Raw genomic sequence first — 24,477 nt, forward strand, 5'->3', positions numbered from 1 at the left:
TGTTGCTCATGTGAGGATATAAAAATGAGTTTGGTTATAAAAATATTCTCACTATTGTTTATTGAGTCATTTAAAGCCAGACAATCAATTTTTAAATAGTTTTTCTTGTAATTTTACTTTCAAATGCTGAACTGAATTATTGTAAATTGTAATTTATTTCAAGGATAAATTCTATGAAGTAGTCGAGCTGAACTTGTGCAACTGCATGTGCAGAACCTGCAAAGCAGAGAGAGCTCAACGTGCTTGTGTGTGTGTTGGAAAACACCACAAAAGAGTGAGACGTGTGTAAGATGGATTTTAGGATTATGTCTGCCCTATAATTCTTTCTGGAAGCTGAGCCTGGGCTCTCTCAAAACATTATGCAAGGGTCACTATATCCTCTTTTCAAAATAAAAGTACCCAAACAGGAATTGATTTACATGAGTTAAAACCATCATGAACTTTATTTTAGGTTTCAGACAAGATGTTTTTAAAAAGTGAAACACAATATGAGCGAGGGAGGAAACAGTGACAGAAGAAATGAAACCACGGGGTGTCTCTTAATGAGCTGAGGCCGGTGTGGCATCGGTGGCATGCTTTCCTGTTGCCATGGTGATGTGCCTGGAGACTAGCTGGTTGCCCATGGCAGCGGATGGATGAGAGTCCAGGTATAAATGACCATTTTGGTGCAAATAAATGATTTCCCCCATGTGCGTAGCTCTTCTCGCGATCTTACCCTTCATGGCAATCGATTTGTTTGTCGTTTGTTTGTGTTGGGTCTCATCTTCTAATTTCAGTGGTCATGATTAAAAAAAATAAAGATATGAAGGTAAACAAACAGTTGAAATGTCTATGGATATGTTGCCCATGTGGGGTTTTAAAAATATTCTCAATATTGTTTTAAGTCATTTAAATAAATATTAAAATACAATTTTTCTTGTGATTTAACTCCTTAAAGTTGAATTTTAAGTATTATTGTAAATTCTTATTTGCTGTTTCAAGGATAAATTAGTTGCTAGACTGAACTTGTGGAGTTGCATGTGAGGGATCTGTAATTCAGAGAGAGGTCAATGTGCTTCACAGACATTTTATTTGTTGTTGTTTTTAAAGAAGGGGAAATTAGGTTAATTTAAGAGTCAGAATCAGAAGGAGCTTTACTGCAAAGTAGTGTTTTACACATACGAGGAATTTGCTGTGGTGATAAGGTGCTACACGTAGACAAACATACAGTCAACATAAATAAGTGTAGAAATATAATAAATATGGAATGGAAGAACAGTGTTACTGATACATGTGCATTATTCTGGGTCTGTGCTGTACAGAAGTAACGCAACGGAAGAGAATATTGTGTACATATAAATATATAAACTGACAACATAAAAAGCTATTATTTGTAAAACTGACTTAATGTTCTTGTCCATTCAAGGGTTACGTTGGAGTGGTGAGATGTTTGTTCGATGGATTTTAGGATTATCTCTGCCCTATAATTCTTTCTGGAATCTGGGCCTGGGCCCTCAGAACAGTATGCAAAGGTCACTATATCCTTTTTTCAAAACAAAAGTACACAAAACTGAAATTAATTTAAATGAGTCAAGACCAGGAGTAAAACCATCATGAACTTTATTTTAGGTTTCAGACAAAATGTTTTAGAAAGTGACACACCAAATGAGCGAGGGAGGAAACAGTGACAGAAGAAAGGAAAGGGTGTGTCTTAATGAGCTGAGGCCGGTGGTGTGTCGGTGGCGTGCTTGCCTGCTGCCATGGTGATGGGCTTGGAGACAAGCTGGTTGCCCAGGGCAGCGGTCGGCTGAGAGTCCAGGTACTCGGCCATGACGGCAATCTGGCTAAAGTGGCGGCGAGCCAGCGTGTGTTTGTGTTCGATCCTGCGGATGAACGTCGCCTCATATGCCTGACACACACACACACACACACACACACAGGAGGGAGACTCCGTTTGTGTAACAGCTGGAGTTCAAACTTTACCAGCTGATTTTTTTTACTGTTTGACTAGACAAACTGAAAGAAGACAAACAAGGGGCCAGAGGAACCGGTATGGGAAGTTCTCATAGCCTTAGGTTGGCAAGTCATTTAATGTTAGCTGACACAAACATTCCACCTCAACACTATCTGTACTCATTATTATCACTACTATGTATTTGTTATTATTATCAGTACACTTCTGTCAGATAGTAAAATACTAAAACACAAGAATTGTCGGTAATCAATAAAGTATTCTGATTCTGAAATCATGGCTGGAACAGTGTTGTGTGGCTCCGTCTGAGACACTTTGTTCGTTTCCCATTTACAGAGCCAGGGCTGTGTCCAAACTCCAGGGGCAGCACTTTCAGATGGCCTGTGACCCAGGAACTACATTAATTTCAATTTAGAGAGGGGGATGGAGAGAGAGCAGGAGAAGCGAGAACACACAGTAGCCAAACACATAGAGATGTTAAGCAATAGCAATGGTAGTGGTAATAGTACAAATATCAATGAAAGTCAATAATAGTAATATTAATTGAAGCAGCGGGTATCATGCAGGAACATTGGGGGCAGCAGGTGCCTTGCAACCACAGATGGAGACTTTACAGCTCCGGAGGCAGAAATGCCTGCTGAAAGCGACAGAAGGAGAGAGAAAACATAAAACTACAGAAGAGGGAAGAAGTCGAGTTGGTGACATGCATTAATGAGATGAGAATGCATACAGATGGAGAGGGAGAGGAGGAGAGAGGAGCTCAATGCTTCGTGGGAAGTCTCCCAGCGGTGTAGTCCTAAAGCAGCATAACTGAGGGATGGACTCTGTCAAAATGCAGATGGGTCCACATGTGTGATGCCAGTGTAAATGTTTACATGGACAGACCTTGTGGACGTCTTCCACCTCCATGTGAGCTGAAGTCTCCTCTTTGGACAGCAGGATGCAGTTCCAGGGGCTCCAGTCCCTCCGACGCTCCCAGCGGATAAACACCAGGTTGTAGAGGTCGCTGCTGGCGTGCAGGGCCGAGCGGGAGGACCAGACCACCTCTACCAGGTACCGCATGTCCTCCACCTGAGAGGACACACATGTAGACGTGAGAGTTGGGATGTCTGCTCACACTGACAAACTATTTTGACTGAACAAAATTATAAACGAGATGGCAGCGCAGGCCAGAGTGAGCTTGAGCTCATCAAAAGCAAGGCGAGAGGTATGGCGTGTGACTGAACTGACACTCCTACACAGAGATGCCTCTACGACAGCCTCTACTCTTGACAGCTCAGCCCCAAACGGCTTCTAACTACCAAACCCTGATATTCATGACCAATTTAGTTTAAGGATATGCGGCAATATCTTTCAATTGCATGAGATATGCAGTGATGTAGCGTAACAGACAATATTTTCTGCAAAAGACAGACAAACAATACTTTTATTCACCATTGTTTGCATAGACACAGTGAATAAGCAAGACCACACAGAGGCCATGAAAATGAACTTATTTCATTTGATTTTGGTTCTTATTAGTGGTCGACCCACATGGGTTACATTATTCCATGCAGAGTACAATTTAAGATAGATTACATGTTTTTTATACATGAATGAAATCTAAAAATAATTTGCTGTAGATTTAGTGCGACTGTTTAAGGGCGAGTGGGGTACGGTTTGTCAGAAGTGACGTCATTCAGCTGCATTGTTCTCTACAATATATATATTTAACGCTAGCCAGTAATGGTGTTAGATTAGATCTGCTGTCATTTAGGATGACAGATAAAATGCCAGATATCTGCCCAATTAATCTGTCTATTACTAGTTCTTATTTATAAAAGAGACACAAATATATGGTGGTAGTACAAGTACAAGTATAGGTAGCACTAGTTAGCTTACTGTACTAGTTTACTCTTTGAGATGTTTGACAGTGGGACGCATTCTAACGTTATGTGTAGGAGTGTGGACTGAGCAACCACACAATTCATTTGTATGAGCTACAGTACCTAGATACAATCTTCCTGCAATTATTTGGCAACATAAACATTTAGCTATTTGTACTCAGATGTCAAATATTGTCTGAAAAATCTACAGAGAAGTCTGGAAATTTGAGTCTGGAAAAGTGTAGAATTTTGAAATGTGCAGGAACTGAAAGTGAAATGCACATAGTAAAGGCGCTGCAGCGGGTCACCTGCAGCAGGAAGGGAATCTTGGCTTCCTCGTTGAGCCGCTGCTCATCAGCTCTCAGGCTCCTCAGGATGTTTTTGTAACAGGAGAAGTCATCGCGGGCCCTAGCTATGTTGTCGAGTCCGGCACAGTCCCGGCACCTGCCGCTCAGACGGCCGTTTGCAGATGGGCTGAAGTCGATAGAGCGTAGGTACCGATGACAGCCGCGGCAGAGGAACATGTCGTTCTTGAGCAGAGTGGGATTCTGGGGAACCTGGGAAATATTTTAGATTATATGAAGATATTTATATGCAGTTTATATCTAAATCATATGATCCCACACCAGCAGGGCTCTTCACTCACCTTCAGGTGCTTGGCCACCTCAGGGTTAAACGCTGGTGTTTTGACGTACTGGAGGAACAGAGTGGAGATCCTCTTCCTCAACCCCTCCAGACTGGCTGCCTTAACCCCCCGGGTCACAAGGTCCACCTCCCTGTCGATTAAATCCATGATGTCCCGGGTCAGCGGGCACTCATGCTCCTGTCCAATAGGGATAAAAAATAACACATATGCTCATATAAAACAAAAATTGTAGTATTGCTCTGTTTTCTCTGGGAAGGCACACAGAGCGTTTATGTAAGAGAGACCCTGTGAAATCTCTGGAAGGTTATGATGGTGTCATGTCTGGTGTCCGACCAGAGAGACAGACTAACATCTAGCAGAATTTCAACAGTGGCTATGTTCATATAGTGTTACCTCCAAAAGTATTGGAGCGGTAAGACGAATTCCTTTGTTTTTGTTGTTCACTGAAGACTTTTGGGTTTAAGATCAAAAGATGAGTTTGAGACAAGAGTTCAGAATTTCAGCTCTCATTTCCCGGTATTCACATCTAGATGTGTTAAACAACTCAGGACATATCACCCTTTGTTGAACCCACCCAAGTTTTCATCCTTGGTTCAAACCTATAAAGACTGCATTTCCTGTTAAAGAGGATAAACCAACATGAAGAGCAGAGAGCTGTCTGTGGGAGAAAAGCAAGCTATTGTCAAGCTGAGAAAAGAAGGAAAATCGACCAGAGTCATTAGACAAACATTAGGCACAGCAAACACAACAGTTTGAAATGTCCTGAAAAAGAAAGAAACTACAGGTATCCTGAGCAACAGACGTCGAACAGGTCGGCCAAGGAAAACAACAGTAGTTGATGACAGAAATATGGTGAGAGCTGTGAAGAAAACGCCCAAAACATCAGTAAGTGACATCCAGACTGAAATTTGCAAAGAAGTCCAGGGATGAGCCGCAAAAGTTCTGCAACACAATCTGATGGACTGATGAGACCAAGATTAATCTCCAGCAAAGTGATGGAAAGGCCAAAGTGTGGAGAAAGAAAGGAACTGCTTATGATCCGAAGCATCCAAGCTTATCTGTGAAGCATGCTGGAGGTGATGTCCTGAGTTGTTTAACACATCTAGATGTGAATACCTGGAAATGAGAGCTGAAATTCTGAACTCTTGTCTCATACTGATCTTTTGATCTTAAACCCAAATGTCTTCAGTGAACAAAAAAAACAAAGGAATTTGCCTTACTGTAATACTTTTGGAGGGGACTGTACCTACACATACACAGCTGCTGTCCAGCAAACATTAGTAGAAGGAAAATATACACAATTTTAACATGAATAGTTTTTGGGGGGTGGGGGATACCTTGACAGTGTGTTTGAGAGTCATGAGGACGTGGAGTCTCTGCTCCTGGCTAACACTGGACAGGCTGACGTTGTTGTACAGATCTCGCAGCTCTCTGGCTCTGATAGTGTGTTGACTGTCCATCTCGATCAGTCGACCGTCTGCTGCTCGCCACTGATGAGGAGCTGCAGACTGAAACAAACCAACACATTTGCTTCTTCTCCTCCTACTACTACTCTTCCTCCTCATACAACTTGTACTAATATTCTTCTTTCCCCTTCTCCTCTTACAACAACAACAACAACAACTACTACTGATAACACTACTGCTAATCCTACTTATACTATGCAATTACCACACATACTATTTCTGCCGCTTCTTCCTCCTCCCTCTCTTATTACTACTTCTACTCTCCCAACTAATTTATGACTAGTAAAGTATTTATATATATAAAAGTGAACTGGACATAAAAAACAGTTTTGGCCTGGATTGAGAGTGCTAGGAGCGGAGGGGGAGCAGGACCTCTGACCTTGTCCAGGAAGCTCCTGACAGTTTTGTCATAGTTGTTGTTCTGGACAGCGATGCGATGGCATCCGATGGCGGCGATGAGCTGCGTCTCCTGCTCCAGCAGCGAGCAGAGAGCTGCCTTCCTCTCAGCTCCTCGCAGAGACGAGTTGATCTGCTGCTCCTCCTCATACCTCCACTCTGAAACACAGTTAATAAAACATTTAAATTATTAACATCACATTTGAGGTACTTGTACTTTACTTGATTATTTTCTTTTAATGCCAGTTCTTGCTGATACTACACTACATTTCAGAGGGAAATATTGTACTCTTAACCATGCTATTTATCTGCTGACAGCTAAGTTACTTTACAAGTTAAGATTTTTGCATACAAAACATTAGAGCTTATAAAATATGACAATTTGTTATAAATTTGAAGTGAAACGATTAGCTGATTAATTGATTATTCGATATTTTGATAATTATATTTTTAATTCAAAAGGATTTAATGGTTCCAGCTTCTCAGATTTTAGGATTTGGTGCTTTGTTAATAATGTTGAGGTTTAGACTTTGGATAATTGTGACCGCATTTCACATGATATTTGCTCCATCTCAGCCAACTACAACAATGAAATGCTGCTAAAGAGTAATGCATATTAATAATAATAATAAGGAGCCATTTTTCTGCATTGAGGACTTTATGTTCCTGATTATACTTACTTTATTTTTACATTTTCAATGCAGTATTTTAACAGTATTTAACAGTATCATTAGTACTTTTATTTTCATAAAGGATCAGAATACTTCCTCCACCACTGCAGCAGAGTGAGACCACCTCACACACAGTGACCCCCCCTCCCTGAGCCTACTCTCTAGAGCGTGGTAAAGCAGGTTGAAGTCCTCCCTTCTCTGTGGGTTCATCCAGCGATGGCGCCGGTCTCTCAGCTGCTCCTCCTTCTCCTCCCTCCTCCTTCGCTCCTGCATCTCCAGCCAGGCCATCCGGCGGTTCCGCTCCCTCCTCAGTCGGTCCACCTCCTGCTGGGCCAGCCAACGTCGAGCAAATGACTGCAGACGGATCACCTGGTTGGGTGACAAGAAGAGGAAAGCATTTATTTATATACTGTATCACAGAATTCTATTCAATTTCAACTAAATATGTATATTTTTTTTTGTATTGGATTATTGTTGTATAGAGTGTGTATATATACTGTAAATACATAATGTACAATACGAGAGAACGATGATCTCTAGTTCTTGTCAGAACTCGTGCCGCAGCATTATGGATCAACTGAAGAGTCTTAATGGACTTATTCAGACAGCCTGATGAAAAGGAATTTAAATTATCGAACCTAGAAATAACAAATGCGTGGACTTGTTGTTCTGCATCATTTTGAGACAGGATGTGCCTGATTTTGCAATATTACATAGGTGAAAATAGGCAGGCCTAAAGGACATATCCTAGTCAAAAATAACTCTGAGGTTCCTTACGGTGGCGCTGGAGACCAGGGCATTAGATAATGTGTTTCGGAGGTGTCTGGGGCCAATCACCACAATTTCTGTTTTGTCTGTGTTGAGGTTAAATTGCAGGTCATCCAGGTTTTTTTATTTCCTTAAGGCATGCCTCAAGCGTAGCTAACTCATTGGTTTGAAGGATTATGGAGTGTTTCCTAATAATATTTTCTAAATGAAGCATATTTAAGGGGAATAGGATTGGTCCAAGCATATAACCTTGTGGAACTCTGTGACTAACTTTGCGTGCATTGAGGATTCATCGTTAACATGTACAAACTGAGATCGATCTGATAAACAGGATTTACACCAGTTTAGTGCGGTTCCTTTAATGCCACTTAAATGTTCCAGACTCTATAGAAGGATGTGATAGTTAATGGTGTTGGATGCAGCACTAAGATCTAACAAGAGAAGTGCAGACACTAGTCCTTTATCTGATGCATTTAGAAGATCATTTGTACTTTTCCCCAGTGTTGTCTCTAAATCCTGAAATCCTAAAATCATAAACTATTGATATTTAGAAAGTCACTTGGCAACTGCTTTCTCAAGGATATTAGAGAGAAAGGGAGGGTTAGGTATAGGTCAATAGTTGGCTAAAACCCCTGGATCAAGAGTGGGCTTTTTAATAAAGACAGATTGATCAAGTGTAGAAAATAAGAGCTAGCTAAGGGTTAAACTTTGAGCAGCCAAGTAGGGATGTGGTCTAAGAGGCAGGTTGATGGTTTAGATGAAGAAATCATTAAGTTAGCTGATGAAGATCGATGGGAGCAAAGCAGTCCAAAAATATATCAAGTTTTACAGCTGTTTCTGAGGTTCCTGAGGTTGAAGATAAATTGGTACCAGTTGAGGGCAGGAGAAGATGAATTTTAAATCATTAAAGAAGCTCATGAAGTCATTACTCCTAAGGATTATAGAAATACATGGCTTAATAGAGCTGTACCTGTCAGCCTAGCTATAGTGCTGAAAATAAACATGAGGTTGTTCTTATTTTCCTATATTAATGACGAATAATAGACTGCTCTGACACAACGGCGGGTCTTCCTTTATGCTTTAAGACTATCTTGCCCCTCTCCCTTTTGTTTCTGTTTAGTCATCTGTCTGTCCTGTGTGTTGTGTGGGGCGTGGCACTCCTGGTTCTCTCGCTCCTCTTCAGGGCACCTGTGGCTCTATACTCACCTGAAGCAGATTCAGCAATCATCTCTCCTCTCTTAAACCCCGGCTTTCCAACCAGTCTCTGCCAAATCGTCCGTTCACCCATGTGGTAAGACAACGCTACGGCCAACCTTAGAGTTTTTGGCTGGTCTGCTCTTTTGAAGTTGTCTCATTGTGATCTTTGTCTGACTTGGAGTTTTTTTTGCTCCCGCTTCAGATACCCGCTTCAGCTCTGGAAGCCCAGCCTGCTTGCCTGAGCCGAGTTGTTTTTTGGCACAGTTACCCTCCTTCCTGCCCGCTCTGAGCCCCAGTCCCACAGAGCACTTTAAATAACCATTCCCCCTTGTTGTTCAATAAAACCCCTGTACCTGTTTCTAACTGTGCCCCTGTGTCTGCTCTTGAATCCTAGACAGCCCATCCTAACATGGGTTTAACTTTTGACCAATCACTGCAATTTGTCTGCAAATTTGACCGTTTCGTGCAAACCGTTTGTCACTTGACAAACACTTTTCCAACGCAAAACATACGTGCAGAGCGGCAGAAATGCATGGAGGAAATTGGACGAGACAAATCACTGTGACACAGGCTGCTGCATCCTGATCAATTGCAAGCTCTAAATTAATCAAGGTAAGCTGGTTTATATATGCAGGGTTAGGCCCGCAAAGTCCTGTAGGGACTGTTTAATGATTCAACTATAATTCTAAAGTAAAAAAAAATCTCATTAACTTAACTTTTTTTTCACTTATTCCTACAATTTCATGGCAAAAAATGCCCAAAAACACTGCAACTTTCATTGCAATTATTTTTAGAAAAGCTGCTGCAAATCAGGCATTTTAGACCGCAACAACCACTAAAAAGACCCGCGAAAATCCTGGAGGGACTGGTATCTGCTCTAATTTGCGAGTTTGGGGATTATACCATGGAACTAACCTTCTTTCTTTTATTATCTTCAGCAATAATCTTAAATTCTTATCTAGGGGCAACAGAATGGAGTTTCATTCGCAGTGAGTCTACAGCACCATGATCAATGAGATGATCAATTTGGGAAGTTAGCGTAGGAGTCCTCTGTTATATTGAGACATGGTGTCTAATTTAATGGTGACAGAATCACTTCCTTAAATTTAGCTACAGCACAGTGTGTAGTCCTGTGATAGGAATTTAAAAGTTATTAAATAATGGTCCGATATAAAAAGGGATTCTGTGGAAAGATTATTAAATGTTCAATTTCAAAGGCATGTCAGAACAAGGTTGAGCATGTAATTTAAACAGTGAGTGGGGTTTTGAACACTGACAGATGCCAATCGAATCTAATAATGAGATAAATGCAGCACTAAAGGGACTATAGTTAAAAATTCTGAATGGAGTAGGTATGTAGAGTGTCTGTGGTGTTTTCCAGGTTGAGTGTGAAAGACTAATTGAGAGTGCCATGTTGACCTTTGATCTAAATTCTACATGAAATATAAAGACGGCATGCATTGTAATAAAACACACAAACACGCACACAGTGTGTTCACCCACAGCTCTCAGCCTCCTGTCATGATACTCATCAGCAGTGATGTAGCTGCAAGGGGCGACCAGCTTGTCGTTCAAACAGGAGACGTAGCAGCCGATCCCGGTCATCTGGGTGGAGACGTTGATGGTACACTGCTGGGCCTGAGACTTCAGCACTACTGTCTGACAGAGACGGACATACAAACAAAGAGACTGTCTATATTTCATAAAAAAGGGTCACTTTTTAAAACACATTCATAATAATACAGTTTCAAAAAGGAAATGAAAAAACATCTTAAGGTATCTGATAAAATTATCTTGGGCGGCGCTAAGGCCAGGATGTAATGACATAGCCCTTGCAAAATAGTGTCGAAAGGAAGCAGAGGAGAATTCCAACTTCAATATTCAGCCAATGGCATCCTTATACCCACAGCCTACTTCCTGTGAGCTACACAAATTAACCGCAGTAGCTGTATTTTCAATTTTAAAAGCACCTAATTCAGGTAACCAATGTCAGCTTCTTCTGGGCTAAAATTGGGAAATATTAATTAAGTTTTGTGACTCTGCCTGAGGAGAGATCAATTTAATGCCCTGCAGACAGACTCTGTGTGCTGATATGGATGAGCAGTGTAATGGAGGGAAGCAGGGCGGCTGCGAACATCAAGGCCACAGCTGAGGTCACAAGCTTCAGACTGTTAATTGAGGCTCACTGCCGGCAAGATGAGCTGGTGAGTAAAATTTAACAATTTCCAGGCTTGTGACACAGATTGATGATGCTTGAGTACTGTAAAAAAAAAAAAAAAAAAGGTTTAGGTCTCAGTCAAACCTTTTAATTATTGAAGACCTTTAAAATCTCGGAGAGTCCAAAAGGACAAGTCACACATTTTACATGCATTTAGCCGCTATGCTTATTATATAAGTGCAACTGTATAATATCCTTCACTTCCAAGACTGGAGAAATGACTAGCAACCAAATAAGTGGAGAATGAACACTGACTATCTGTTGGATTATTTCAACACTGTGATGGACATGAACCTCTCCAGGTGAAATTATCAGCGCAAACAATGAGACAGTGAGTTTAAAAAAAATCCTGTTTCATTAAAAACAAGTCAAAAGGTCACTGTGTCTGTAGAAGTTTTACAAAAGCAAATCAATAAACTTCAATCAAACGAAACAGTAAGATGAGATGCATACAGACAAGAAGCACAGTCGTTCTTGAGACAACTAAAGAATTAAACATAATACATAAAGTTTTATACTCTGTGTGTGTTCTCGGGCTTCCCCCACTTATATCACAATCCCTGTTTTTTCACAGTATGTATTTGTGTGCCATTTCTTGGTATTTCCCCAATATATTCATGTGCTGGAGACATTAACCACTATTTTGAGAACTCATTAATTTCTGCTTTCCCACCATCTAGTGTCAGTTATTAAGTGTCTTGTTATTCTCACCTTTGCCCTTCGTGAAGCATGCCAGGATCCAGTCACGTACACTCGCTTATGCATTAAGTTTCAGCGTCTTCTAATCTGCTTTAAAACCAGATCTTATCTTTCTCTGGTGTCATCTCAGTGTTGCTCTTTAATGAGGCCTGCATATGTTTCCATGACGTCATATCTATACTTGATATTTGGTTATACATCATACATTTTAACATTTCCCATTATCCATTCTGTTCGTATGTTTTCCCAAATTATATAAGTTATGGTTAACAAAGTGCAAACTTTCAATTCTTGTAAGTTCAAATTCAGTCCAGAGTTTGAGCTTCTTAGTAATTCACCTGCTTTCTCTACCTGTTGGTTTCAAAATGTCTGCAGTGGTTTATAAATCCGGTTCAGGCTTATATGATTTATTTAGACAAAACAACATGTGAAATTCAAGATGGACAGACTTTTCACAGGGAAAAAAGGAAAAACTGTTGATGCTCATCGAGCGAATGTGTCAATTTACAGACAGGCTTCAACTTCAGCCTCATTATTAACAACAAAGTCAGTGGTCAGAGGGAGGTCACAGTGTTGTGACAGCGGATTAAAAGACTGTACCAGTATAAACATGTTTTTATGTGTCTGGACGCTGCATCTAGCTTAAGATTTTGGGAATCTGGTCACATTTAAGTGTTTTTCTTTCCCCCTAAAATATTCCTAAAACTGCAGAAAAAACGTTTTAATGAAAAAGAACAGGTCAAATGAGTAGCTCCTATAAACACTGTAACTCTTGTCTTTTAATCTGTTATTTTTTTCCAGTTTTATTGCTGAAACTTCCCAGAATGATGTCTGATTGGATTTGATTAAAGGTCTATGCCAAAATTATTCAAATCAACTAGATAAGGAGAATTTTGACTATGGCAACGACTACGCATGCAGATGCTGCAGCCGGTAGCTCCATCAAACTCTTCATGTTGTTTTTCATCTGTTAATTTTAACAAGCTTTTTTGGTGAAACACATATTACCAGCGGGTGCTGTGATCGCCCCCAGGAGGAGAGGAAAGAGAGCCGGGAAAGCAGCATTGCTGGCACAGCTTGGACTTAAGGGTGCTCCTGGCTAATGTCCGGTTTGGACCAAATGGGACTCAGGCTGCCAAGCAATGGGAAATCAGAGACTGTGTGCCCACATCTTTACAGAGACCTGTTCCAACAAACATCCCTCAAGCACTCGACTGCATGCTCTGAGCTGACAGACTGCAGACTACAGGGAGAGGTGGATTCTGTGTTTACACTGATGATGCTTGGTGCTCAAATGGAATCAAAGTGGATGGACACATTTTACAAAATGTCAAAAAGGAAAACCATATCATCATCATTCGGCCTATCCTGTTTATGCTGTTTACATTCTCCCGGACACAAATTCAAAAAATGTATTTTATATCTTACTCTCTTCTAATATAAACTGAATTGTCTGTTTTTTTTAATTTTGTTGTACAACCTTGTGTTGTGTAATGATAAATGACTTTGTAAAAAGAATTGTTATTACGACATTGATGATATGATATGATGGGCTGTAAAAGAGAAATAAGAGCTGTTAATGTTGTCTCAAACCCAAGAAAACACTCCTTTCTGATTAAGGTTGAAGGAACATTTCACACCCCCGCAGTTTCTGGGATTCCACACCCTGCCACAGAACTGCGAATGATTCTTAGGTATGTCTTAGTGTATGTGGCAGCAGAACAACAATTCATTTGAAAAGTACACTAAGTACACTAGTACTATCTTTGAGATATAAAAACACAATAATCTAATCTTCTGCTGAAGATAAAGAATCATCATGAGGACACCTCTCCTCTTACAAATGATTATTTGACTTTATACACTTACTGAACATAATCTACTGTTAGATCCTGACAGTCAAACAGAACATCAGGATTACAGACTCAGCCTTAATAATATTAAAAGTTTAATTTAAATGGACATTTCAAGCTGTAATAGTAATAATGTGATAATAATACTGTAGAGAATAGTAAAAATAAAATGGTTAAACCCATTATAAATGAAATATTTTGTGATTTAGTGGAGGTTTGCATGTGCTTCTGTGCTCTCTGTAATATGTATGGACCTGTGTGCAGAGGTAGCTTATGATTCAAGTGCAACTCATAGCTATATTTTCTCAGTCAATGATTGACTTTGTGTCTTCCTCTGTGAGATTGTTTTGGGCAACATAAGGGTGTGACACAGAGCCTATAAGCAGATGTCTCTCAGTAGCTACAACAGGTAGGTGGTGTTGGTAAAGAGGTTCGGAAGAGGCGTCTTCATTCCCAAGTTCCCAGGCATTTTTCCAGGGAAACGGGGGAGGATTTTGGCAAGAATTCCACGGGAATAATGGGTATTACGATCCTATACCAGGAAGCAGGATTACTCAGTTATCTGGATAACTTTGCTGAGAACAAGCTGGAACATCCTCGAATCATAACTAAACACGGTCCGATGCAAAAAGATGCTCCAAGGTTTGATTCAACAGAGTTATCCAATAACTCAGTATACGTGGTTCTTGGAAGGATAAATGTTTAGAGACTTCATGAAATGGGTACCTGAATTTCCTGGAAAACTGTTACTTCCTGGAAAACAGTGCATTTTCTGTCCTTCTGCTCCTCCTATTGAACCAAACTGCCGTTATCTTCATACCTGATACCCTGTTGGACCTGCTCAAGGTGCTGGTTACCATAGCAACAGTGCTGCTGCCAGTCTTCCAATACATCTGGTTGGCATTTTATTTCACTTCATCCCCTCACATTTGAATTTCTGAACAGACTTGATATGATATATATATATCTATGTCAATGATATAGGTGGAAATTTAGAGGTATGGAACCAGGCTACAGGTATTTTCTTTCAGTTTACCTACTAAATACACTTCTCCCCCGTGTTTAGCCATCTGTAAGGTTGAATCCCGTGAATTGAGATCCCAAAATCTGCTCACGTTTCCCCATAAAATACCCGTGGGACCTCTGGATTTTTAGCACGTGTGTGCCTGCTAGTGTCTCTGCACAGAAGTGTTAATAATACCTACCAAAACCGTTGATTAAGCTCCGGTTGGATTTAGGCAAAAAAAACCCTACTTGGTTAGGTTTAGAGAAACATTGTGGTTTGGGTTAACATGACTGCTTTATTGTGGTTAGAGGACCTTCGCTGTCATGATTACAATAAAATACATGTGGTTGACGTTATGGAACGACTAATCTCAGCAACATTGACTGTCGGTGGGAAACGGGAAAAGAACAGCGGTTTCTCATGTTTAAGTCACATGTCTGGCTGCTAGAGGGCTTTTGTCACTTCAGATTTCGTCATTCTTCTTAGGAGGACAATCTTGCGCATTCATATATTGAGCAACATCACACGGACAGCAGCAAAGACGCCGTCTCCAAACCATCACAACACAACATTTGTAGATGTCTGACCTTAAATTGCTGTTATTACAGAAATGTAACAGGATCAAGTTTTCAACTGCAGGTGTTTCTTGGGATTTGTTTTTTGGGAAAGTGGAATGCAATTTATTTAGTTCAAGTCTTTCATCCTTAATGTCTCTAGATTGATTCCATGAAGGTGTGTTCTACACAGGTAGTACTGTCTACAAAAGAGGCTTTTTTTTTGATAATGACGCTAGCTGTCTCCACTATACAATTCAACAGCAATGCAGAACAACAGCCTTCAAAATGATCCTGTATTGTAGATTCTTCCTGAGAAAGGCGACATGATTATTTTTTTTTAACAAAAACTATTGATTCATTTATAAAATGCAGGAGAATTGCCACAATCTTTCTTGAAAGCGCCGTTACCCTTGATTTACTCGGTTTTGTTACACTGCTAAATCATTCTTTTGTTTGAATAACGGTTCAGGTTTTCTCTTTCAGCCTCTGAGAGCTATAGTCTTATTAAAGTTTTAGTTTATTTGCACTCAGGCGGCAGCAAAAGTGCCAGACATTCATTTTAACAAAATGTAAGAAATAAAGCATTGACTGTGATTGATTATCTCTTTTAGTAATTTTCAAGTCTTTGCAAGTTGATTTTTGTAAAGAAATGATTCTTAAAAAAAAGTGATTACAATTTACCATCTAATCGGCAAACAGCACATGCATACAGATGGTGCCTCCATATAAATACCTCCGTATCTGGATCGACAATGATCTTAACTTTAAGCAAAAACTAAACAAACTGACTGCTAAATTGAGAACAATACTTTGTTTTCTGTACAGAAATAAGAATTGCTTCTCTTTTCCCCAGAGAATTGTTGAATGTTGTTATCAACAACAACAAAATCACTGGATGCTGTATAAGCGCCGCTGCCATCTTTTTAAACTTTTACCCATCGTACAGTGTTTTTTTTATTGTTAGTTATTTTGTTTACACGCATTGCTTTATATCTCACCACCATTGTATGTGATGATCCCTCCTCAATGGTCTATCGATGTAAAATGAAGGTTGTATATATCAGCAGTGATGTGATGTGATGTGAAGTAGGTATAGTATTTTTAAGAGATTTCTAAACCAAAATACTCTGTAAATGTTTTACTGTTAATATACTTCTTTCTCTGAATAAAATAATAATAATAATAATAATCTTTATTTGTAATAATAATGCACAACACAGACAGAATCAAACTAATTAATCCTAACACTCACCAGAGAGGTGTTACTGTGACCATTTGTCTTCTGTCTTCTGGTTCAAGAAGCTCATTTACTTACTATCTGTCTCTGTAATTAGTTTTTCATTTGCACATGAAGTCATGTTCTGTCTCATGCCTGAATGAGAACGCTGTTTTGTAGTAACGAGTGACCTTTAAATGCATCACTGTTTGTCTATGTCGTTTCATGCATTTAACTGAGCTTTTTATGATAATGTGGTTTTGTTGTTTTTTTTAATTCTGTATTTAATTATATCTGCAAACAAATCCATCAGCTCCAGAAAACTAAATTGCGACAGTGATATTTTAGTGCGAAGCTCTGTACGGTACCTGCGTGTCACGGCTGAAGACCACCACTCCTCTCTCAGGTCTCCTCTTGGGCAGGGTCTGGACTGCAGCGTGGTGGTACTCCGCACCCGTCAGCCGGTGTCTGTAGCCACCCAGGAAGGCTTTCCGCTGGAGGGGACGCTCAATCTCCACCACCACCTCCTGGAACACGCCCTCATCTGGAAGTCAGAGAGAGAGTCATTTTACAGAGAGCTGAAGTTTGTCAACAAGTGTTTCTGTCATTAAGTGTTTGGTTTGGTCTAAAACAATAATGGGATTTGCAAAAAACAAACAAACAAACAAACAAAAACCTCTAGCTGTACTTACCTTTTATTTATTTATTTTTATTTAAACTTTCCTAATAGTTTTATTCATGTGTTTTTAATGTTTTATCTTAACACCATCCACATAGTTTTTGTGGCTGCAATTTCCGTGGTAGCTCCCGCTCTGAGTAGTACATTGAGCTTCTGCCTGACATGTGCTATATAAATAAAGTTTTGCTTGCTCGTACTATATTCTGATATGAAATACTAACATCACTGTTGCAAATTCATTCTTTCATTCACAACTTGTAATGATTTCAGCTACTCTGCATGAACATGTGGTATTTTGTCCTAAAACAGGTCTTACGAAAGAATTTTGAAGTTTAGTTTAAGTTGAGTTTATGTTAAAATAAATCATAATAATGTTTATGTATGTATTTAGATGTATTTTTTTTCTCCTTTTCTTTCTAATTTTTTGCTTTGAAGTGTGATTTCACACCAGATTAATCATAGAACTAATAATTTACAATGTTTATCTAGAATCAATTAATAAATGAATACATTTTACTAATTAAATTACAATCTATAAAAAAAAAAAATAGATCATTCAATTTCTCAGTAATGATTTAAGTAATGATTTTAAATGAAAGATTAATACATTTAATGTTGTTTTAAATTAAACACTGTAGAATTATTCTTATTGCTCATTCAAGTCACCATATAAGAACACAAATATCTCTGAAAACTGATATCCTTCCTAAATATTTACTCAGCATGTAGATCATCTTGCATTTTCTTTTAAATGGTGCACGCTAAATATTTCATTTAAAGCTGCAGTAAGTGATGTCATGTTGTTCACACCTGTTTGGACTCGGACAGTGATGACGTCCTGCATGTTGTCGTGCTCTGGGGGGCGAAGGGGACGGAGTGGGTGGGTGTTCGGGTCGGTGGAGCTCATCTCCATCCGGGTGGAGCTGTGAGGCCGGACGCCGAGTTGCATCAGGCTCTGCTGCTCTTCAACCACTCTGCCTGAAAAACAAGAGCTCGATCACTCATGCAGACTCAAGAGAACTGAACAGATAATCTCACAGTCCACACGCTAAGAATGAGTTACATTAGCTAAGCTGCAGTTTCTTTAATGGCCACTACAAGCTGAGTCCCACCTTCTGTCTAGCAACTAGTGAAGAGAATTACGGCTCGTAGGAGCGAGCTGTATCTGTCACGCTCTGCCGGTTGGCCATCCTTTGTGTTTACTTTTGAGTTTGGTATCTGCCTTGGTATGTTGAGTTTTGGGTTCTGTCCTGTCTAGTGTCCAGTATCTGTTATATAGTCTGCTTGTCATGTCTAGTCTCTCTGTTTTCCTCTGCTCTCTCTCTCTCTGCCTCGTTAGTCTCATGTCTGTCACCTGTGTTGCTCCCGCCCTGCTCGTTAGTCCCTGTGTATATATACCTGGTGTTTCTGTCTTGTCCTTGTCCGGTCATTGTTCATGTTACCCCCCAGTCTGTCGTGTGTGTACTCTCTGCCTGTAACCAGCCTTGCTTGTCTCGTCTCGTCTCGTCTCGTCTTGTCTCGTCTCCCGGTACTTTTGGATTTTGGATTTCAGTTATTCAGCCACTCACCTGTAAGTGTGCTCGCTTTTGTTTGTTTATTAAAACCCTTCGTTGTACCATACCTGCCCCGCTCGGTGTCCTGCGTTTGGGTTCTCCAACCTGCCTCCACACCACGATCGTGACAGTATCATGCGGTTCCTTCCTTTCTGAGAGCCGGCTCATTGTTCTTTCATTTTGTTTTTTTTAGGGGGTGGGGTTACTAAGATATGGATCAAATTCAAACTTAGATCCCATCAATATACTTTAATTTTGCATGTGTTTAGCAGCACTAAATTACTAGTATTGCCAGACCTAATGTCAGTGATCTGCAGCGTAAACATTACACAAGGTGATGCCATATCCCTCTGCTTTGTCAGTGAATTTACTACTTTGAATGTACCCTCTTTATGGCATGTGTTATGTGAATGAAGTTGCTTTGCCTTGAATGCAATTCATGCAACACTCAACATTAGAAGAACTTTTAACTCCACCCAGCTTAATCAACACCAGCTAGTGGGATAGTAATCAAATGGACCCAATATCATGCAGTGTCAGTTTGTGACTAGAGAGGTAATGTTCTGGTACACTGTTCACGTAAAAGGAAAGTGAGTGATTTGGGGCACAAATACACAACCAGTATTTGTTTTCCACTGTCTATTGCAGTGGTTCCCAAACTGGAAAGGGCTAACTGGTAGAAATTGACCCACCAAAACGAGTGCATCCTTGTGCTCTGGCAAATGTGTCGAATGCATTTCTTTCCTCAAAAAACATTTGCCGGAAGGTGGGCTATGATGACTTTAACCTTCTTAAACCTCCAAAAGGGGAACCATTGATCTAACCTGTGTCCTGTTGGCAACACATGTTCAAGATAATAGTGGGTGTGTTCGTTTGCACTGACAGGGATCGATGGTTACAAAAATGTACTTATCGTTCTCACAACTCTTCAAACCCTTCGCCCCTCAGAAAAAAAACCCATCGCCCTCTGATTGTTGGTTGAGAAACATATGTACCGTCCAGAGAGATCTGCAGCACCTCAGGAGGAACTCTGAGCTCCAGGGCGAGGTGACGCTTCAGCTCCTGAATGCTGAGACCGATGGCGAAGGCCACGGTCATCACATGACCCTCTGGCAGCAGCACCACCTTCACTGCAACCACACACAGAATCATTCTGTCTTAGACTGGGTTTACCTCTGAACCATTGTATTACTTAGAAAGTGGTTTTGGTGCCGTCTGAATTTTATAATTAGTTAACTTTTTCCATTTTCCATTAAACTTAAGATGTTAAATTCTCAGAAAATGAGAATCATCATTCATCTCCAGTGTCCACCCACTGTCTTAGAATCGGTGGGTTTATTCAATGCCATTTCTTTGTCATTGTTAATAGAACTTTAACAAGATATTGATCCTCACGTTGTATAAGTCCTGTGTCAGGTTACCTAGAAACAGCACAACACATCTTAGGTGCACTGCCTACACTTCATCCACAATTCTACTTCGTCTCAGAATACATTAATGTGATCTGCATTATTTTGCCTAAATTATGTTTATTTCGTGCCTCCCTATTGTATTACTCTGCAAATAGATATAACACTGGAATTCAAATTAAATTAAATGATCTGTAACAAATGGATTTGGGAAATGTAACACACTGTCAACAGTTCAGTCAGTGTTATCTTTTTAATGTAGATAAACTATGATGTATAAATCAACAGAAATTAATTTGGAAGATAAGCTAAACGAATCCCATCAGGCAATATCTTTACTGTTTACTCTAACTTAAAACTTTGATAACCACTGTTATTAAGTTTCAGTGTTTTTATCCTGCATCATACCCAAGTTTTTATATAATAATATCTTGTTTGTTTTGCTATTGTATTCTTTTCTTTTAATTATTTTCTTCACTTATACTGGATAACACATACTTTACTAATATTTGCATCCACATTGTTTGTTACCTTGGCAATGACTTGCTTTTCCTGGATCCCATATTAATATACAGTGTGATCAGCAAATGTTTAAATGACTGATGAAACTTGCTTAATATGAATAATTGTAACAAATGTTTACAATGGTACAATTTACAGTTACAAATCACCATAACACCAAACAATAAAAAAAAACAAAAAAACAACCCAAACCAATGATAAACACAGACATACATACATACATACATACATAATGAATCAGTGTTCTTTGTTTGGGTTTTCTGTGTTTTGTGTTATGCACATTTGTATTGTATATTATGACAGGGCTATGACAGCAGTTTTATGAAAACCAAACCATTTACAGCTAGTGTTTGAATTAGAAACCTTTGGGGATGAGTGGTAGCAGATTTTTTAAAGATTGTTTTAAATGTAGTTCACATATATAATATAAATCCAATCCATCAAAAAGTGTTTTTTTATTTTTTTTACTGAGTCTTACCTGTAGCTGTAGCGTTTCCAATATTTTCTTTTCTCTGAGGCCCTCTAAGTTGCTCTGTATCATCGGGCAAATCAGCCTGAGTTTCAGCTTCTTCTACAGGCTCCAACACATCTATACAGTCCAGAAAGCTAAAATTAGCCCATAAAGCACATCTAAATTGCAATATAAATGACACCTTTTAATAGATTTAGAAAACCTTTTTGTTATGTTAATATTAGTCTGTCTTTCTGTCGGTCAACTACTCCGGTTCAGACTGAAATATACCATTGAATGGACTGCCATAAAATGTATTCTTTATGAAGCAAATTAAGACGTCCTTATCAAATATTTGTAACGCTATGACTACATGTTAAAAACTGTATCTATATCAGCCTCAAAAAACAAGTGTCAGTTGGGTCATTGTATATAGTGTTTTGTGAATTTGAAACTTTTGGTTAGTGAAATCAGTTGCAGGATCTTTGAGATTGTTTGACTGAGAGTCTTACCGGTTGGTATTGAGTTTCCAACATTTTCTGTTTTCTGAGGCCCTCTCAGCTGCTCGGCATCATCAGGCAGATCAGCTTGAGTTTCAGCTACTTCTACAGGCTCCAATACACCTGTGCAGACCAGAAAGTTAAAACACATCTAAATTACAAAATAAAAACCATTTTGTTTTGAGGAATGACAATATCGGTCTGTCGGTAAACTTCTTAGGTTCAGACAGACCGGTTCACATATGTACTGCCATAAAGATTGGACAAACCTGAACATTAAAAACAATTATTCTTGTCAAACACTAGACTTATATAGCCATATCTAAAGAAATACATTCACGTTTATCAATTAGGAGGTGTAGCTGTAATCAAGGTTTGAGAAGGTGCACTTCAGTGTTTAAGGGAAGAATGTAAACGTTATTTTGTTCCTGTTTTTTATTTAATCAAATTTGAATGTGAAATTGTCAGATAAACATATACATAGACATTATGTAGAATATTTATATACGGGTCACATGTTGCACTACAATGGACTATTAAAGAATTTAATATGTATGTTTATTTACTTTTAAGGACTTGATTTAAAACATTGTCAGGGATCTCCAGTCAGTCTTGACTCACCTGGGGTCAAAGTGGACTCACCTGTGCTGGACCTGTCAGCCTGCACCGGCTCTGCATCACTCCCTGGTTCTCTGTCATCCTCTGGCAGCTGCTCTGCAGCGCTACCACCTGGTTGTGGGTTTATTTTAGCGTTTTCCTCCTCATCTTCTTTCACCTCCTGCTCTTCATTTTCCTTTTCCTCGGACATGGCAGATTTAGTTTGTTAGCTTTCTCACTTTTAGTCAACTAAACCGCAGTTAAACAGCGTGCTGTAAATCCGCCGGTCAATACGACCAGCGGTGACACTTTGAGAAACTAGTCCACTGTCACTCGTTTGAACTTCTTCTTTACTACCGTGTCTGTTTTATTGTCTTTGCTTAACTATATTTATGAGTTAGCAAAAAAAAAAAACGCAGCTAACACTAGCGTTAGCTTGGTAACGCCAGTTTACACGTTGCTATAGCAACCACAAACGTCACGCTCCGTGTGGGCCACACCCACACCACAGCAGGTGTTACGCCAAATATTGCACGCCTCCCGAGAATTACATGCACCTCCAAATAGGCCTACTGCTTTTAAACGCTATAATATTCTTTGTGGGTTTCAATCAATGGTGATAAATGATTCGAAGTATGTGTTTTATGAACGTTTAGAATCGTTAATATTTTGATACACTTAGTAAAAGTAGAATTCCTTGACAGTCAATTAAAATATTGTTCACAGCAAAGTGTCTGAAAGGGATGCATTAATCGGCACAACACCTCTTAAATAGCGGCCTTATTTAACGGCTCTGGACTACTTATATTGTTCAAATTTAATGTTGTTTATTTTTAGTAGCATATTTACATTGTCTGTACTTTGATTTCTTTTTGTATTTGATTGTTTATTTCTTGTTTGTATAATTATTTTTTTCTGACGACTAAGCCACACTAAGAATATGTCAACTTTTCAACAAGACATTAATGTTTTATCATTCTGGTTTTTATAAGTGGGAGCGTTTTGTTGTGGAAAAGTTTAATGCCAGTTTATGATTGCCACACACGTTTTTTTTTTTACCCAACAAACTAAAAGAGATAAAATGCAGAGACAGTTGAGGCAGACAAGGACAGTTCAGTGGTTTAAAGATCAGTGGAAGATACAATTAAGCTTACAGGCAGACAGGGGTAGGTAGGCAGCATAGACTGTATATTAAAAGGTAGGCAGGCAGGCACAGTTAAACGCACAGTTGGGCAGACAGGCAGGTACAGGTGGTTAGAAAGTAAAAAGACATGGAGACAAACAACGATCTAACAACTGACTGGGGAAAAGGGGGCTGGTATATCTGCTGCGGGGCTAATAAGAAAATCAGGAGCAGGTGGGGGAGATAGGCGAGGAATGGCCCAGCAATGTCCACCCTCACAGACTTTGAGGCGCGAGCCCTTCCCTTTTTAGACCCTTTTCGTAAGTCCGCATTTCTGCAGACTTTGCCTGAGGGATTTGCCCACAGTTCATAGCGGTATGACGTGAAACACGGGGGTTTACCAGGGTTACCAGGGGACACTGGAAGCGAAATAAATCTCCAGCAAAACAAACAAGCATGAAAACTAAGGCTGATGTGAAAATTGTTAAAATTTTTCTACACATAGATTTAAGATGCATAAAACACATGAAGTCAGAGGAATGCAATCACCTTATTACACACTTATTTTATTCAACTTGGCCTTTGCTTGATGATGCTGTCTTGACCAATAATAATGCATTGATTATTGACAAATATAGATTGACATTTACCTCTCCTCCACTCTGTAGGGCAAGAGCCTGCGAAACTTAAAAATCAGGCCAAAATATACAATAAAAAGTGTGCAAAGTGTTTCAACGTGGTCATGGTAAGGTGATAATGTGGCAAAGTGCCGTCCCATTCCTGTTTACAGCATTTTGAGCCGCTTGCAGCCTCTTTCACTCAATCACTGACCAAGTGACTTCAGTAAAGTCTCTGGGGATTCAGGGCTGGGGGACATTGGGATTAGGCTAATGAGGTGATTGCAGGTAAATGAGAGTGGCAGGATATTGGGGGGAAAAAAGAAAGTCTGAAGGTAAAGAAAGTGTAAATGTGTCTGTAGAGAGGGACTGAGAGATGCAGAATGAGCAAGAATCCACACAAAAGAGGTGTATATTGTTAAAACAATGGATATTTGGATCCTTGTAGATCTCATTTAGGAGCTGTCTAAGGATCGACATGTTGATGGAAGAAGTACACATGATGAACGTACTTATC

The 24,477-nt window shown here is 39.5% G+C and overlaps 1 protein-coding gene across 1 annotated transcript; it reads right to left on the minus strand.

Annotated features, from left to right (window-relative positions):
- Positions 1-1,582: 1,582 nt before the first annotated feature.
- iqub (IQ motif and ubiquitin domain containing) lies at positions 1,583-22,659 on the minus strand. The gene is made up of 14 exons (XM_038706721.1): positions 22,266-22,659; positions 21,636-21,746; positions 21,151-21,261; positions 19,737-19,871; positions 17,999-18,166; positions 16,878-17,053; positions 10,464-10,619; positions 7,154-7,364; positions 6,308-6,483; positions 5,800-5,970; positions 4,463-4,639; positions 4,125-4,373; positions 2,837-3,022; positions 1,583-1,888 (listed from the first exon to the last, which is right to left on the minus strand). The coding sequence occupies exons 1-14, from the start codon at positions 22,429-22,431 to the stop codon at positions 1,691-1,693; spliced, it is 2,391 nt and encodes a 796-aa protein (XP_038562649.1). The 5' UTR covers positions 22,432-22,659; the 3' UTR covers positions 1,583-1,690.
- Between the last annotated feature and the right edge of the window lie 1,818 nt (positions 22,660-24,477).

This window comes from Micropterus salmoides, unplaced genomic scaffold (genome assembly GCF_014851395.1).
Source record: "Micropterus salmoides isolate LMB-PRFRI ecotype aquatic unplaced genomic scaffold, ASM1485139v1 Ms_hic_scaffold_8, whole genome shotgun sequence".
NCBI classification, from domain to species: Eukaryota; Metazoa; Chordata; class Actinopteri; order Centrarchiformes; family Centrarchidae; genus Micropterus; species Micropterus salmoides.